General features: G+C 57.2%; 1 protein-coding gene across 1 annotated transcript; it reads right to left on the reverse strand.

Annotated features, from left to right (window-relative positions):
• Positions 1 to 54: 54 nt before the first annotated feature.
• DMAP1 (DNA methyltransferase 1 associated protein 1) lies at positions 55 to 16,315 on the reverse strand. Its single transcript, XM_036753290.1, has 10 exons — positions 16,082 to 16,315; positions 15,529 to 15,620; positions 15,011 to 15,206; positions 8,349 to 8,507; positions 7,837 to 8,004; positions 7,151 to 7,336; positions 2,782 to 2,853; positions 1,496 to 1,568; positions 426 to 715; positions 55 to 259 (listed from the first exon to the last, which is right to left on the reverse strand). Exons 1-10 carry the CDS (start codon positions 16,181 to 16,183, stop codon positions 200 to 202), a joined length of 1,398 nt encoding a protein of 465 aa, XP_036609185.1. The 5' UTR covers positions 16,184 to 16,315; the 3' UTR covers positions 55 to 199.
• Positions 16,316 to 17,210: the final 895 nt, after the last annotated feature.

A 17,210-nucleotide genomic window follows, 5' to 3' on the forward strand; every position in this document is an offset into this window, starting at 1 on the left:
AGGTGTGTCACACCCCCACCCCTGACCAAGCAAGAAGAAGAGAATAAGAAGCAGTGGAGGGTCAGCAAGCAGCAGTCGCTCTATTTACACAGCCCCCCTCCCCCAATACCAGTCCTAGTCTTTGTTCACGCCGGCGCCAGCCTAGGCACCCACCCAGGCCCCTTGGCAGCAGGCACGCCCAGCTCGGGCCTCAGGAGCTTCAGGGTTTCTTGGCCTTTTTCACTGACGATGAACTGGAGGCTGATTCCCGTCGCTTCCTCTGTTGGGAGAGAGGGAAATGTGGGGGGAAGAGGGGAGTGAGCTGCTGGGAGTCCCACACAGGCTCTGGACAGCCTGAGCGCCCAACCCCCTACAGAGGTGGAAACAGGCCCCAGGGGGCTAACCTGCCCAAGGTCATGGGTGGGGGGGGGGGGCGTTGTGCTCACCGAGTTGGGCGTCAGGGGTGCGCCCACCACGTCGATGATGGTATCCTTGGCCAGGTCGGGGCCAGGCCCTTCACCGGGCAGGGGCGGCGGCTCTGTGCTGGGTGGGGGCGGGGGTGGGGGCGCAGCCCCCAGCGGCCCCACTCGGGCCAGGGCCTCGTGGCGATGCCGCAGCATCTGGAGTTCGTACTCGCAGTTGGCGCAGGCCTGCTTCAGCTCGTACAGCAGCACTAGGTCGCTCCGCAGCTCATTGAACATCTGTACCAGCTCCTCTGTGGGCGTGGGGCTCAGCTCTGGGGGCACATGCGGGGAGGGGGTGTTGCATGGGGGGGGGCCTCCGAAGGCTCCTCCCCACGCCTGCGCTCAGCAGATCCAGGCTGATTGTCCCTCCTCCCCCTGGCACCATCACCGGGTCCTTCCTCCTCCCTGGGTCCGTCCCCATCCCCCATACCATCTGCCCTCTTCCGGACACTCCACTTTATTAATGTCCTCCTCAGACAGAGCACAAGACTCCACACGGACCCTGAGCACAGTGAGACCCTCAGCTCCCTACTCCTCGAAGCACAGCCCACGGTCCCATTGACTATTCCGGCTACCCCATGACCCATGGCATGCTAGGGGGCCACTCAGATTCTCAGAGCTTTTTCAAAGGAGCTATTACCTAGTGATCCTCTCACCTGCACCCAACACATAAACAAACACACACTCCTCTCTCAAGAAGCCCGAAAGGGAAGCCATTTCTGCCCAGGGACCTGAATCCCAGTGCTTACAGGGTAGCTACAGGGTCTGGGGGCCACCTGCAGTATAGTGCTCCAAGGCAGGGTTCACAGGCTCCCTGACTCCATATTGGAGACCTCCTAACTTTAGGACATCCTTTAGGATGGGAGGAGAAAGTCCCACACAGGAAACCCCCAAACTCTAGATGGGATTCCCCTAAGAGCCCAGGGGCCTCCTTGGGGGCACCAGCTGAACCTCAATCCTCTGCTCCTGCTCCTCCCCTCTCCCTGCCCCCATCCCATGTCCTCCATCCCCCACAGCCTCCTGCTCAGCCTCGGGCCTAGGCCCACACTCACCCACTCCCAGCTCCAGAAGCATCTGCTCCAAAGCCTTGATCTTCTTCTGTCCCACAGAGCTTGGAAGCTTCATCTGCACAAGGTATCGCAGCTCTGCTCAGCCTCCTCCTCAGCCCTACCCCCCACCCCGACCCTGCCGTCCTGCTCCCATTGCCCAGACCTCCTGCAGACAGGAGGCCAAGGAGCAGAGAGAGACAAAAGGCCACAGGACAACATAGCCTCACAGCCACTGACCCCTGTGCATGAGTCACTCCCCTGGCCGTACCAGGCACAGGCCCAGGGGGAGACACCAAGTGAGCAGATACCCAGGTCCCAGACAAGGTCCCTGCCTCACTGTGCTCACAGTCTGAGGACAGGTGGGGGAATGACCAACCTGGATCATCAGGGCTTCAGGACAAAGACAGAGGCCTCTGCGAGGCCCAAGGTCAGGCAGGACAGGAGGCTAAGCAGAGCAAAGGACCCAACGAGGGGGGGCACTCCAACAGGAGGCAGAGCCTGGACAAAGCCCCAGAGGTCCAGGACCCAGTGTCACCCAGCTAGGCTGGGGCAGTGATGACAGACTTGGGGGAGGACCTAGGCTACCAGAGATTTGCAGGAGGGATTCTGGGAAAGCCTGAGCCAAGGCCGGAAGGCCATGTCCATGCCCAAGAAAGATTTCCTGAGAAGCATGAGGGCACTGAACTAGAGGGAGGGGGCAGGCAAAAACACGTCAGGGCCTCCTCGAGGACCCAGCCTCACAGAGGCCTATTCTCTACCAGGCACCAACAGGGAGAGTGAGCAGGCTAGTCCTCATCCCAAAGCCACAGCCCAGAGCTAGCCCCGTTCCTCAGCAGCTCCATCTCACCCCTTCAGGCCTGCCACCCCTCTTCTATCTCCTGGTTCCACCTGGCAGCTAGCGGGCAGCCGGGAAGACTCCATTGGCCAGGGAGCAGAGTATATTCTAATTTCACCATCATTAAGAAAATGTTATGATTTATGTGGCAGGGCCCACTGATCCCAGCTCTGCATTTAGCGGGTGAGCCGTCCATCTCTAAGATGGATGGAGGAGGTCTGCTTCCCGTGAAATGTTATCAGCCTGAAATGAGGAGTCCATCACTCACCACCTCGGCAAGGCCGGCCCCTGGTGACCAGTGCCACCAAAGGCCACTGCCGGGCAGCAGTCCCAAGACTGGTGACTTCAGGTCAGCCAAGGTGAGGCCCTACCACAGCCGCCCACAAACCAAGCAGACTTGGGGAGATGTGGAACGAGACAAGGGCCAGCGAAGGGATCGGAGCCCAGAACTTACCCTCTGACTACGAAGCGTGACTCCCGCAGACTTGAAGTCGGGAAACTTGATGCCAGCTGTCTCCGGGACAGCCTGAAAGGAAGGGGAAAAGGCAGGGATCAGACAGGCAGCAGGCCCACCCAGGGTCCTCGCCCTCCGGGGGCCACACAGACAGCGCAGGACAACAGCCCAGCTGCTCGGCCTTCCAGACAGCCTCCTGCACTCTTCAGCTGGCTCAAACCAGGGGGAATTCCTTCCATCACATCCAAGCTTGCTCCTCTGCCCCGACTCCACAATCCTCTCCAACTTCCTCCCCCTGGACAGGGCTACAGGACCAGCTGCCGAGGCCTGAAAGGGCCCTATGCAGCCAACCGAGGGCAGCCCTAATAATTAACACTAGCAAGAGCTAACATTTACGTAGCATGCACTATAAAGCATTTTGTAGGCATTACCTCAACAACCCTGGGAAGGAGGTACTGTTACTATCCCCATTTACAGGTGAGAAAACTGAGGCAGACAGGTTAAGTGACCTGCCCAGGGTCACACTGCTAGTGCATGTCTAATGCAGGATTTGAACCAGGGCCTTCCTGACTCCAGGCTGGTCCCTGCACACCTAGCCCGGGATCAGCAGCCCAGGTCTGCCACTCCTCCCATGTGACCCCCGAGGAGGCTCAACTTGGTGCCCTCTTGGGTCTTTCCCAGCCCTAGAACTAGGGTTCTATAATATCCATGAAGAGAAACCTGCTGCCTCGTGAGGCCCCCTTCCAACTGTCAGATCTGTTAGATCTTCCTGACATTAAGCCTCAGTTTACCTGTTTGTAACTTCTCCTTAGAACCCAAACTTGCTCATTTTGTAGATAGGGAACTGAGGCCAAGAGAAAGGAGTCTGTTGGAAAAAGGTGACTGCTCCCACCTCCCCTGCTGTGTCCTAAAGAAAGAGATTCCTCTTGGAAAGCCAACAAAGCAAGCAAAGTGGCTCGCTGCACAAAGAGCCCCCGGGGAGGCCTGACCCTGGGCAGCAGGGATACAGGAGTGTCCTGTAGGACACAGGGGCAAGACCTTCAAAGGGAGAAAGAACCAGTGAGGGAAAGGGCAGGTTTGACGCTCAGCGCCCCCAGCCAGAGGCAGGCAGCTGGAGTGTGTGATGGGGGCTGGTGCACACGACGGGGGCTGGCACACGTTGTGGGGGCGCCAGCTGGGAAGGTCTAGTACCTGTGGCTGGGCAGGCTCAAAAAGGAAGAATGAGGAGCCCACTCAGATTAATACACTCCAGGGGAAAGTGAACCCAGGAGGGAAAACTCAACAGACCAAGAGGGCGACAGCTCAGCCAGGGCCTGGGGGCTTTGTCCAGAGCTGCCACACAGGGAGCTCTTGGAGTTCATCTGCCCCAATCCCCGCTGCAGTCCACAGTCCCACAGGTGGCAGGAGGTGCAGCCAGGATCCCAACAGAGGCTCTCCCCCAGACTCTGGGTTCTGTGCTTTCACATGGGGAGGGGCCTTTTGCAGGAATGACCACGGAAGCAGAGGACGTCTCTGCTAAGAGGCCGATGTGCTAAAGCTACATGGCACTGACACGACTCTACTGGATAGGAGCCACTTCTAGGCGGACAGTAAAAGGGTCAATGTCGGCAAGGCTGGGGGACGACAGGCACCTGGATGGACTGCAGGGGGGCTTCAAACCCTCACAAACAACTGTGCCTTCGAGAAATCACACATACCGCGTCCCCTGAAGTAGCGCGCAGTGTTTGCAGGGTCTGGAGGAAGAAGGGGGAGGGGCCGCCTGGGGTCAGGAGCCAGGGCCAGCAGCTGTGGGGGCAGAACCTGCTGTCCTTCCCCCTCAAGGACCCTTCTTGTTCCTCAGCCCATCCAGCTCCCAGGTGAGATCATGGTTGGGACAGAAGGTACAACAACTCTCATTTGACCAAGTGAAGGTACAGCTCATGAAGAGCAGCCTGCATTCAGCCCATTCTGCCATTAGCTTTGTTAGGAACACTGCCTTCTCTGAGCCTCAGTCTTTTCCTCTGTGAGATGGACAACTGATGAGTCAGGAAGCCAGCAGGCCCAGGTGGGGAGGGAGGGCCCTTTCAGGTCTCAATGGCTGGGGAGGGAGCCCACCCGAGGCCAGGTCTTTAGGGCACGAGGGCACTGGGGCAGTGCAGACGGGCAGTCCCTGCAATCTGGCCAAATTCCCACACCTCACTCCTCGGCCTCCCGCACTGGGAGGGAGAGAATACCACGCTGGCAGGAGCCCTACAGCATTGACAGGATGCCCAAGGCCGTGGTGGCACAGGACCACAAATGCCAGTCCCTGTGTTCCCATGAGTGCCCCAAGCAGACAACAACAGGGACCACGAGGAGAGACACTGCCCACAAGAGGTCCAGGAGGTGGGTCTCCAAAGGTCACCAAGGGAGGCGTGGCCTGGCAGAGGCCCTGAGGGGGAGGATGGAGCTGCTGCAGTCTGCGAGAGACAAAGGCCTAGGCAGAGGGGCCTCCCGCAACTGAGCACAAAATCCTCGAGTTCCAAGACAGAGAGAAAGGTCCACCAGCATCCAAACACTGCCAGGAGCACCTGATGGGTTGGCAGACAACTGGAAACAGAGGGTGCCCACTGGCAAGGAGACTGCAGAGCCAAGTGAAGGGCAGTAATGATCTTGGGCAGTGAGGACAGAGAGGAAGATACGGGGCAAAGCTGGACAAGCCAGAGCAGAGAAAAGTAAGTTGAAGCTGGAGAACCTACGCAGGAGGCCTCCAACACTGAAACAGCAAACTGAGTCAGCTCAGACTCAGAGGAGCCCACCCAGGCTGTGCCTGATACCTTCCTCTGGGAGGGTCCCTAGGAGAGCCCAGCTGCCACCATGGTGTCTGCAGACAGGCTAAGGGAGGCTCTCTTGGGAGGGGAGAGGTGGTGCTGCCTGGACCTTGGCTCGGGTAGATGGGACCATGAGGTTTGTCTCTGGATGAGAACAAGAGACCAACAGGGAGAGATACCAAGATGGAGGAGGAGATGGATGGCAAGAGACCCCCCCAGCCAACCAGGAGCAGTGCAAGGCCCCTGGCCCAGATGAAGGATGTCCTTGGGCCCTACAAGAACAGGCAGAGGGGCCTGTATTATTGGTCACCGCAGAAAGATGGTGGCAGCTCAGCCAAGGAATGGCAGAAGGCCAGAGTCCCAGGGCTTAAAAACACAAAGGGATCAGAGCCTGCCACCTCAAGGCTAGGAAAGCTGGCCTGAAGATAGTGAAGCAGGGACCCCGAGGAGCCAGCCTGGCCTCACCAAGGCCAGACTATGGCTGATGCCCTACTTCCTCTTTGGAAGAGGCCAACCATGAAGAGAAGGCAGCAGAGCAGACCTGCCTCACGTTGGCAAGCTGTGAACAAGGCCATCCCATAATGAAGCGGACAATGAATGGGCCAAATGACGAACCCCAATGAGGAGTCATTCATGGGTCAGGTGCATCCAGGAGAGTGCCCTTGGGGTTTGTGCTCAGCCCAGGCACTGCTGCAGTGTCTGCTCCTTAGCACTCATGGGACCCTGGGACAGTCCCCTGCCCCTCTGGGTCTCAACTGCTTTGTCAAATGAGGGGGTGAGCCTCTCCAGCTCTAGGCCTCTGATGCGCGTGCCTTAGATCAAGGCTTTGCTGGCACATGCATCAGCCCACAGCAGGACATCCGCTGCTCCCCGCTGGGTCCCCCAACCCTGGCAGAGCCAGAGCACAGGGTGTGGCCACAGGAGAGGGAGCAGGGTGCCACTCTGTACCTGCCAAGGTCCATGGGCCAGCAATAAGGATGAAGCTCCAGAGATCTACATGTGAGTGCAACAGAGCACAAGTCCAGGATGTAGGCAAGGGAAGAGCTACATGGCTGAAGAGCTGATGCTATGAGAAAGATCTGGGGGTTTTAGTCACCCACAAGCTCAGGAAGAGGCTATTCCAGGGAAAGGGTAGAGGAGATGATCCCCAGCCTGCACAGACCTCATCTGTCATCACAGTATCAGAGGGATCCTGACCAACAGCAAAGCAGCCAGCACAACAAGGGGCCTAGATTTCTTGTCCTGTGAGGATGGGTGAAAGGAACCAGGGGGCGCAGTGCAAAGAACAATGGCTCTCAAGTCAGGGGACCTGTGTTGGAAGCCTGTGTAACCTGAGGCAAGTCACTTTCCCCTCTGGGCCTCAGTTTATTCCTCTGTAAAGTGAGGGGGTTGGCCTGGATGCCTCTGAAGCCTCTCTCATCTCTACCATTAGACTCCCACAGGCCTTGGTCCAGGAGCTGCCATCCCAGCCTGGAGGGCCCCAGAAGGCAGGGCAGGGGCAGAGGTCCCTGGCAGTGTTGGGGGCACTGGCCCAGGCACCCCGAGGTGATGTGCCCCCCACCAGCCCTCGCCCTGCTCACTGGTTTCTCTGTCTCCTTCTTCTGCGGTAGCTTCTTCTTGGGGGCCTTGCGCTCAGTGCGCCGCTGCTCCGCCGTGGTATCGGCGGCAGTGATGAGCTTCTGCAGGTCCTGGCTGCGCTTCTCCCGCTCCTTCTTGCGGGCCTCAATCTTGCGCAGCTCCTGAACCAGGTACTCCTCCTCTGCCACCTGCAGGCACAGTGAGGGGTCCAGAACGATCAGACCATGGAGACGGCCCATCAGTCACACTTGTGGGATGTCCAGAATGCCACTCCCCCTCCACGGGGCACAGCTTTATAATTTTGTAGGATTAAGGGGGGAAAAGCCCAAGCGCTAGTGTGAAAATGTCAAGCACGTGATGACATTTTGCAGTTCCAATGTTGACATTCTAAAACAATCTGCCTCACCAGCATGCTGCTGCTAGCTCCGTCACATCTAACTGTCAAGGCTGCCCCAAGATGAAATCAGCCTCCTTCCTCTTCAGAGGGTCAGGCCTAAGGCCTGGGCTGCTGGGCCCCCTGCCCAGTTGCTTCCCACCAGAGCACCCTGAGACAGGAGGGTGCAGACAGCATCTCTACAGGCTAGGGGAGTGGCTCACTGCTGGGAGGGGAGTGGCTCACGCTGGAGGGGAGTGACTCATTGACTGAAGGGGAGGTACAGGGCACAGCCACAGGAAGGGGGCTCCTCACCTGCTCAGGGGTGCGGTTGTAAAGCCTCTCCAGCTGCTCCTTCCGCCGCCGCTCATGCCCGGCATCAAACACAGGCACCTTGAGGTCAGTTCCTGGCACAGCCCGGACATTGGCCAGCCTGGCACAGATGTGATAGTACCGCTCCTTCAGGTCTTCCACCGACCGCTTCTGGAAGGAGGAAGGGACATGTCAGGAATGTTGGGGAAGGGACCCTAGTAGGACAGGGACACTGGACCTGCCTCGTGGGGGATGCAAAGACAGGGGACAAGGGGAAGAAAGAGAGAAGCAGGAGACATGGGGGAATAATGCAGGGGGCAAAGATTCCTAACAGCAAGGGTGGTTCCAGCAGCCTGGGCTGCCCAGGGGGAGAGAGGGCCAAACAAGAGGTTGCCCCACCTGTCAGGCTACTGTCCAGGCATTCTTGGTCAGGGCCAGGCTGGACGGAAAGTCTCTGCAGCCCTGCGGGCCTAACCAGGGCACATGGGGGGATAGTGAGCACTACCACCACTGACCTTAAATTGCTGGTGGTCATAGCGGTCATGGATGACCACAAAGCGCAGGTCGAAGCGACGGCTCAGGTCAAACAGATGGTCAGTCTCTGCCTTGGTCCAGGCATCGTCATGCAGGTACAGCTGGTACTCCTGCTCTGAATACACAGGCACCTGCACTGCCTGGGGAAGGACACAACCACGTGTTGGGGGCACGTCTCCCCCGGGCTCTCCAGGACCCAGCACACAGTGAGCACAAGTCCAACGGTGTTCCCACGCTGCAGATTCCCAACAGGCTGCCCTCCATCCTCAGCTCTCTGTGGCTCTGGCCCAATAGGCAGGCAGGTAGGCAGCTAGCCATGCCACAGTGGAACCACCAGAGGGCAGCAGAGGCTCACCAGACAGGCATTACATGCATTCACCATGGACCCAGCCACATAGAGGGAGGGGACAGTCCCTCCATACTCAACCCAGGTCAGACCACATCTCTAGGACAGGGGTCAGCCCTGAGCAGCTCAGCTTAGTGAGGACATCGAGAACATTTAGCTGAAAGCAAGCAGGAAGGCAAAGATCCTGCCTGGAGAAGAGAGGACCAGGGGGACAGGGCTTGCCTCCTTCTGTTAGGCCCCTGAGGGCAGACCTAGGAGCCAGAGGGAAGAAGGCACAGATTTTGGCTGGATAAAAGGGAAGGCTTCCTAAACATGACAGCTGGCCCAGGGGAAGCCAGCCAGCTTTGAAAGTGTTCTGCCTTGTCCTATCCTGGGTCACATGGCACAGAGCATGTCCCTACACCCTGGGATCCAAGGGAAGAAGAACAAAGACAAAGCCAAGAGTGGGCCTCTTCCCTTTGTTCTGGAGCCTAGAAGAGGGAGATGGTGACGCCCAACCAGAGGATTCAGCCAACTGCGCCCTTCACCCAGGAAGGAGAAGCCGAGGAAGGTACCTTCTAATGAGGCTGGGAACTTAGTGAGCCAAGGAGCCAAATGTGATGGGAAGGAGGGTTGGCCAGGCAGGCCACCCCCAGAGAAGATCCACAGGAGCAGGAAACACCAGGACAGTGAGAAACCAATGTGCAGGGAGCGGCCGACGAACCAAAGAATCCTGAGACTCTTGTTCCTTCCAGGAGGTAAACACTGCGATGGACACTCCAAGGTCCAGCAGCTGAGCGCTAGAAGGGCCCTCACAGGCCTCGAGGCTGAACCACACACACAAGGAGTCGCCACTCCCACCCCCACCAAGGGCTTCCCAGCTTGTCGAAGCCCCTCCCACTATGGGACGGCTCTCCTTCCCTGTGTCAAAGCCGACCCGCCTCTTGATGCACTCTGGAACCCTCCAAGACTAGGCCTTCTCCCCCATGTCAGCCCTGAACCTTCGCTAGTCCAGGCTCAGCATGCCAGGGCCCCTCCCCCATTCTGGCTGCTCACTCAGAACAGGATCAAACACTCCCGATGAAGAGCAGAGGGCGCTGGGACTCTCACTCTCTGATTCCCCAAGTTCTGCCCCTCCCAAGGTCACATCAGTCCTTTGGCTGCCCCATCACCCAGCTGACTCATACTGAGCTTCCTGAGCTAGAGGTCCACTGAAACCCCGAGATCCTTTTCAGAACACCTGATAGCTAGCCTATCTTCCATCTTACATTTGTGGTGTTAATTATTTTGAGCCAAGTGTAAGACTTTATTTACACTTATCCCTAATCAATTGTATCTTCTTCCCTGCAGCCCAGGGCTCTAGCCTGTCCAGCTTCTGTCTGGGTGGGCCTATGTCGTCCACTGGGTTACCTCTCCCTCCCAGCTGTATGCCACCTACGCCCCTTTTCAAGTCACTGATAAAAATGTTAAGCAGCCAAAAGTACTGATCCCTGGGGCCCTCCACTGAAGACCCCCAGCCCTGATGACACCGGATCATCTACTCCCCTTGCAGACCCGCTGGCTGGGTCCCCATCAAGTCCACATCCTTCCCTCTTCTCCACAAGAAGATTCTAAGAGGCTTCCTCAGAACCTTGCCAAAACCGGGATGAGCTCCGTCCTCAGAAGGGTTCTCATGTCCTGGTGCAGGAATTTGGTCCTTCGAGGGAAGGGGCCAGGCCTGGCAGGACCAGCCTCAAGGAGGCAGAAGGGGAGGGTCCCCCCTTGTGGTGGTTCCGCCTTCAGGACACCCTCTAGGACTCGCCAAGAACTGAAGGCAAGTTCAGGGCCTGTTGTTTTTTGAAAATTGGGACAACATTTGCCCTTCCCCCACTCTGTAGTGCCCCGACATCACAGACATCACAACTGTCACTCCTTCAGGACCTGACAATGGGCTCACCTGGGCCCGACAACTGGCATTTGCTCCCTGGGAGAAGGGGCCTCCTGGGTGCAATGGGACCTCTGGGCTAAAGGGACACAGCAGGCCCTCCTACACCCCTCCTCCTCATGTCTCCAACACCACCTGACCATCTCATTCATACCACATGACCTCAAGTCCAGCTGCAGGAAGAAATCAGGGGCTACCACCACACTGTGCTTCCTCGGCTACCCTTACCCCTCATATGCTCCTCCTCGCTTCCTGCCCCCGAGGACAGCTCTCCCCCTGTGCCCTTACTCTCATTCAGTTCACCAAGCCTTTGGAGCCCAAACTGCCCTTTCCTGGTGCTCTTCGACATGCCAGGGATCTAGGCTGTGGTCTCGGGCCCTCACTGAGCTCATCCTCTGCTGCCTGGGTCAGCACACCCACTGAGAGCTCAAGACTGCTGACTGACTCACTGATACAGATCACAATATTAACAGTCAGGCCCTTGATGGCAGCAAAAAAACTAGAAACAGAATGAGAAACGGGGGGAAGATAAACTGATTTTGGTTTATAAATGCAATGGATGTAAGTTCACTAAAAGAAACAGCAAAGATGAGGCATTCAAAGCAACATGGGAAGGTTTGTAAAAAGGCAAACCAGAACAGCAGCCACAAGATCAGAGTAAGGTAAATGAGAACCACATTAAAGGGCTCCTGAATTCAGACTAACTGCAATGAACAGTCTTGGTTCTGCAAAGCAGAATCTCACCTCCACCTGCTCAGTAAAAAGTGGGGACTTATGGATACAGAACACTGCACACCCATCAGACAGTGAAGCTTTTCAGCTGATCTGGCTTTGTTATAAGGTTACTAGTTGGTTACTTTGTCATAAGGGATAGGTCAATGAGTACGGATGAGGAGGACTACCGACAAGAGACTAGGATGTTAAAGCAACAACAAAAACGCCTTTTAAAAAACCCCATTTAGAGCCCTAGACGATTTCCAGGGCCCCGAGGGTGGCAGAGGCAGCCAGGAGCCTGTCCTCCACAGGAAGCTCTGTGCTTAGCCTAAATACCACAGCCTCCCTTCAAGGAGCCCAGAGATTACACACTAAACCTGCTCAGTAACAGCACCAGCAGAGAGAAAGCTCTACAGCCAGCGAGGGGCAGACTTGTGCTGGGACGGCTGCAAGTCAGATGGCCCGTGTACCAGCCCTGTCAATCTCTAAGCCTAAGGTTCCTCATCTGTAAAGTGACAAGAATGGTCCCTCCCCTGCTGAGCTCCCAGATGGACGGGGCCCTAAGGAGATCATGGATTCATGGGGGGAAAGAGCTCCGGGAACTGGGGAGCAGCACCAAGCCGAGGAGAATGTTCACTGAAGACAAGCTGAAAAGTCCTCCCTGGGGGGAAATCAGGCCCAGGGATGGGGGAGGCGCTTTTCTGACATCTCCAGCCCTTGGTGATCTCACCCATCTCCATCCAAGGTGTCAAGCACCTCCTTCATCCAGACAGCTCCTCCAATGCCCAAGCACATAGTGGGCACCTGGCCTGAATCTCTGGGGAGCCCAGACCTGCCTCCAGAACAGCACCAAGATTAGAGCCCCAGGGCCACCAACTAGCCATGTGATGACAACCCTCTGGGAGCAGACTGAAGGGACTTTTTTTTCACTTTCTTTTTCTTGCTTTTATTCCTCAGCATGGCTAACACGGAAATGTTTTGCATGACTTTCTATGTATAATGGGTATCATGTTGCTTGCCTTCTCAATGCGGGGAGGGGCCAGAGAGGAATCTGGAACTCAACACTCTTAAAAATGAAAGCTAAAAATTAATTGATATTTTTTAACCAGGCCCCCCCCGCCCATGCCTCAATTTCCTCATCTGTACCTAGTTCAAAAGGCAACGTCACTAGGCCCAAACGAGATCAAATACGGGTAGAGGGTGATGAAACCACTGTGACTATCCCCCTACACCGAACATGCAATCAGAGTGAGAAGCCCGGGTCCCATTCCCACCTCACAACAATAAGGGATTAAAGGAAGAGGGAGGAGATGGGGCGGAACAAGCCTGCTTCGTGCCACTCACAATAACCCTGGGAGGCAGGTGCTGTGGGGATCCCTGTTTTATACAGGAAACTCAGGCAGGCAGAGGTGAAGTGAGTTTCCAGGATCACCAGCCAATCAGTGTCCAAGTCAGGATGTGAACTTGGGCCTTACTGACTCCAGGCCCAGTGCTCTATCCACTGCACCACACGGCTGACTCTGCTATAAGACTGTTGCGGGGCAAGGGCTGATCGGCCAAGGGGACCGTGGCTCAGAACCACCCTGAAGGGACGTAGAGGCTGAGAGAGCAAGGAGCCAAAGCTGACACCTTGCCATGAGCCCCAGTGACTGGGAGGACGGGTGGGGAGAGCATTTCAATGTGGGGCATGCGGAGCCTAAGAGGTCTACAGGACATCCACAGGTAGCTGGAGATGAAAGAGTGGAGGTCAAGAGAGAGGCTAGGGCTGGATACACAGATCTGAGAAACATCTGCCTAGGATGACACCTGAGATCCTGGGAGCTGAGGAGATCACCAGGGGCCCTCAGATACAGCAAGGCTTGGCAACTACCAACACCACCAAAAGGGGCAAATCCTGTCTGCCACCTCTTCTGGCAAGTCCAGAGCTAAAAAGGGTTTTTACACTTTAAATGAAGTTTTATTGTATTTAAAAATGTAAAAATTATTCTTAGTTCAAGGGCCATTCAAAAAGAGGCAGCAGCAGGCCAGAGTCTGGCTATGCAGACCCCCGGTATATAGGAGATGAGAAGAGGACCCAGGAGAGGACCCGAGGGAACAGCCACAGCTGATGGGCATGACCAGAAGAAAGTTCAAACCTGGAGCCTGAGGAGTGATCAGACAGGGAGGAAGAGAACCAGGAGAGAGCAGGATCACCAAAACCTAGGGAAGATGTATTCAGGAGAAGAGGGTGATGTACAGAAGCAAAGGCTCCAGAGAGAGCAGAAAAAACAAGGACTGAGAAAAGACCATTCCTTTTGGCTCTTAGGAGACGGCAGTTTTGTGAGTGGGAAGGTTGGAAGCCAGAATGAAGAGACCTAAGAGTGAAAAGAAGTGTAGCATTCACTGAAGAGAGCTTACCCCCAAAGGGACGAGAAGCAGTGGGGATGTGGAGAGGCTTTTCAGGGCAAGAGAGACATGGGCATGTTTGTGGGCAGTAGGGAAGGAGCCAGGAAACAACTGAAGACTAGTGAGAGAGTGGGGATGAGAGGACGATCCGCGGGAGACAGGAGGGAATGGGGTCTCTTAAAGAAGCAGATGCCTTGGCCAAGAGGGAGGCCACTCCTTCATGTGAAACAGGGGTGAAGGAGGAGAATGTGGCAGAAGGTACTTGAGGAACAGGAAATGAGGAGGAGGGAAGGAGAGGAAGCTTATGGAAAACGGCCTCAGTTTTGTCTGTAAAATCTGCGTTGTGGACCTCGGCTTGGGATGATAAGAGGACAAGGAGCACTGGGAGACTTACCCTCTTCTCTCCTCTCTCACGTCCAGTCAGTGACCACATCCTGTCCTCCTGCTACGTCTGTCTCCTTCCTCACAGCCACTGGCTCAGTCTAGGCACCTGTGCCACCTGCCTGGACTCTGCTGTGGCTTCCCCTCAGGCCTCACTACCGGCCCTACCTCCCTAGTCCAATCCATCCATAGAAGGATGCAAGATAAATCTTCCTTATGCAGACCTTGCTGGTATGGTGGCTGTGGGGGCACAACTCCTGGGCACAACTCTTCCCACTGACACACACTACCTGGGTAACTGGCAAATCATTTCATCTCCCTCAGTTTCTTCATCTGCAAAATGAAAGAGTTGGAGACAAATGACCTCTGAGGTTCCTGAGCGTTCTGGACCTAAGATGCCAGGATTAAATGGAACCTCTTCTATCCCTGCTCAGGACCCAAATCTTCCTGTGGCTCCCAGCCACCTCCTAGAAGCGAGTTCCAACCTTGGACCCAGCACTGAAGGACCTCAGCCACCTGGCACACTGCCAGCCCATGTAGACTACTCAGCAGCCCAACCACATGATCCCCTGTACTGCTGTCTCCTATGCTTCAGGAGCTCATCCCGCCCCCTGTGCCAAGTCCTCCCCAAGGCTTAGGACTCAGTTCAAAAACCATCTCCTCCAGGAAGCCTTCATGGAAACCACCCAACCACAAATGACCTCTCCTTCCTGGGCCTCCTCTTAGCCCTCGGTTTGTGCTCCCCTTGGTGATACCTCTCCAAAGACTAGGAGTTGTGTAAGAATAAAAACTGTTTTGCACTTGTCTTTTACGCTTGCTGGGCCAGACCAAATGCTCAGGTGGGCCGATTCGGAGCCAACCCAGAACATCAATGTGAGCCAGCCCCAGCGAGCACAGCTGCAGGGAAACCTCACCTTATTGAACCTGGCAAAGGGATAGTCCTTGCCCTCCTCAGCTGCCCGCCGCCAGTGATAGAACATGGCCCCATCCTTTCGGGCAGGGTTGGTGAAAGGCATCCACTTCCAGGGTCGCACCTTCTTGGACCCTAGCTTGGCCTTCACTGTGCGGTATCCTTGGGTTGTATCGCTGGGGAGCAGGGGGGGTGCATCCCTGCCAGGGAAGTGGGGAGGGTGATTATAGGCCAACCCCTGGGATGCCCCATGAACCCTCCTTGCTTGCTCTACCCTCCTCCCTGAAAGGGAATAGCTGCATGTATAGGGCTGGGAAGAGAAGCCCAGCCTCAAAAAGACAAGACAGCCTCGAAAGGCCCTCCCATAACTGAATGAGGCTGAAAGAGGCCCACCAAGGCGAGCCTGAGAAGCCTCAGGCAGGTAGGAGAGGTGAAACCTGGGCATCTCAGTCCATCGCGGGGGGGAGGGGGATGGAGCTAGGAGTGGTGGGGATGGGGAGGTGAGGGGGTGAATCCACTTGCTTTTTGTCGGAGTAGAGCAGAGCGTAGACCTCACGGTGCATGCCCTCTGGCCTCTTGAACGTCAGCGTCTCTGACGACTTCTTGGACTTTTTCTACGGAGGGACCAAGACTCAAGTGGAGAGACCAGACCAGGCCAGGGAGCCCCGCCACCCACATCCCTCCAGCCTGGCTCCCCCAGCCCTTGCCTCAGCCCCACCTTTGCCATCAGCCCCTCCTGCACAGGAGCTGAAAGGGCCTTCAAAAGGCATGGAGACTGGCCCCCACTTGAGCAGGGTCGGCCTGCATCTGTTTGGTGCCCTGCAGAAATGGGGGGCTCACTACCTCCCTTGGCAGCCTCTGGCTTTCCAGCAGGCCTGGGGCAGGTCCAGGAGGATGCTCAAAAGCCACGCCCCTTCTCCCGGCCCCGCCCCACCACAGCGCGCAGGCGCACGAGGTCCCGCCTCGTCCGGGGGGTCGGCCCGCTCCACACCACGCAGGCGCATTCGGGCCCGGAGGCAGCTTTGGCCCCACCCCTCGGCACCCGCCCCGCCCGAACGCGCAGGCGCAGACGCACCTTGTCCGGGTTGATGATGTCCTTCTTGCTGATGGGCCCCGGCGCATCGCCCTCGGGCCCGCCCAACTCCAGAATGTCGCGAACGTCGGCACCCGTCGCCATGGCGGCCCTCGGACTCTTCGGGCCTGAGTTCGGCCCCGGCCCCTCCTCCTCCCTCCTCCCGCTGCCGCTGCCGCCGCCACTGCCGCCTCCCGGCGCCGCAGGCTCCGACTTCCGGCTGTGCAGAGTCACCGCCTAACCGGCCCGGCCGGACCACTTCCGGTACGAGCGCGCCCCTGAGTATGGTAGCGAGCGCACATACCCGCGGCACCTGCGGCTGCGCAAGAGGCAGGGGGCGGGGCCCACGCGCGCCCCGCCCCTCGAGCCCTCAGTCAAGCCGCCCCAACTTTCGCTGTGAGCCTACTGTGTGCTTAAGGACCCTGAGCAGGGCCTGAGGACCCACCCCCACACACACACATTCTGGCCTGGAGCTTACTTTAGTGCACGCACACACGCTCGCCCCCACCCACCCCAGACACCTGGGCGAAAGGGGCGGGGGCTCGGGAGGAGACCCTGGCCGGGGCGGGGCTGAGTTTGATCCGTGGGGCAGTCGGGAGCTCTTGATGGTGCAGGAGCCGGGGAGTGACTGCGTCCGACCCGCGACGTGAGGAAAGCCACGACTGTCCTGGAGTGGGGAGAGACTCCGGGCTGGGAGAACCAAGAGAAGGGGTATCAGTGAGGGTCCGAGCTGCGGGGTCGCTGTGTAAGGGAGAAAAGGCGTCAGATGGAGAGCAGAGAGGTCATGGGCAGTCCGGGCGGTGGACGAGTCACCCTAAGCACGTCACCTGCCTCGCGCTCAGTGCATAGTAGGCGTTCTTCAGACGCTTATCCCCTCCCATACGCATCGACTGTGTAATGTAGGACGATGGGGGTCACTGGGAGCCTGGACAGGTGATGGCGATGCCCTCCACACATAGAGAAGTTAGGAAGAGCAAAGATTTTGGGAGAAGCGCGATGAGTTCAGTGTTAGACGTGTTGAGTTCGGGATGGCTGTGGGACGTCTCGTTTGAGATGACCAGTGGGTAGCTGGTGACCCAGGACTGAAGCTCAGGGGAGAGACTGAGGCTGGAGATGGAGAGCATCCCTCCGT

The sequence above is a fragment of the Trichosurus vulpecula genome, chromosome 4 (assembly GCF_011100635.1).
Source record: "Trichosurus vulpecula isolate mTriVul1 chromosome 4, mTriVul1.pri, whole genome shotgun sequence".
In the NCBI taxonomy this organism is placed as follows: Eukaryota; Metazoa; Chordata; class Mammalia; order Diprotodontia; family Phalangeridae; genus Trichosurus; species Trichosurus vulpecula.

Coding starts and splice junctions, on each gene's coding strand:
- DMAP1 (XM_036753290.1), bottom strand. CDS start 16,183: ATGGCGACGGGTGCCGACGTTCGCGACATTCTGGAGTTGGGCGGGCCC. Junction 15,621..16,081: donor ACATCATCAACCCGGACAAG/GTGCGTCTGCGC, acceptor GTCCCTCCGTAG/AAAAAGTCCAAGAAGTCGTC. Junction 7,337..7,836: donor ACAACCGCACCCCTGAGCAG/GTGAGGAGCCCC, acceptor CTGTGCCTGCAG/GTGGCAGAGGAGGAGTACCT.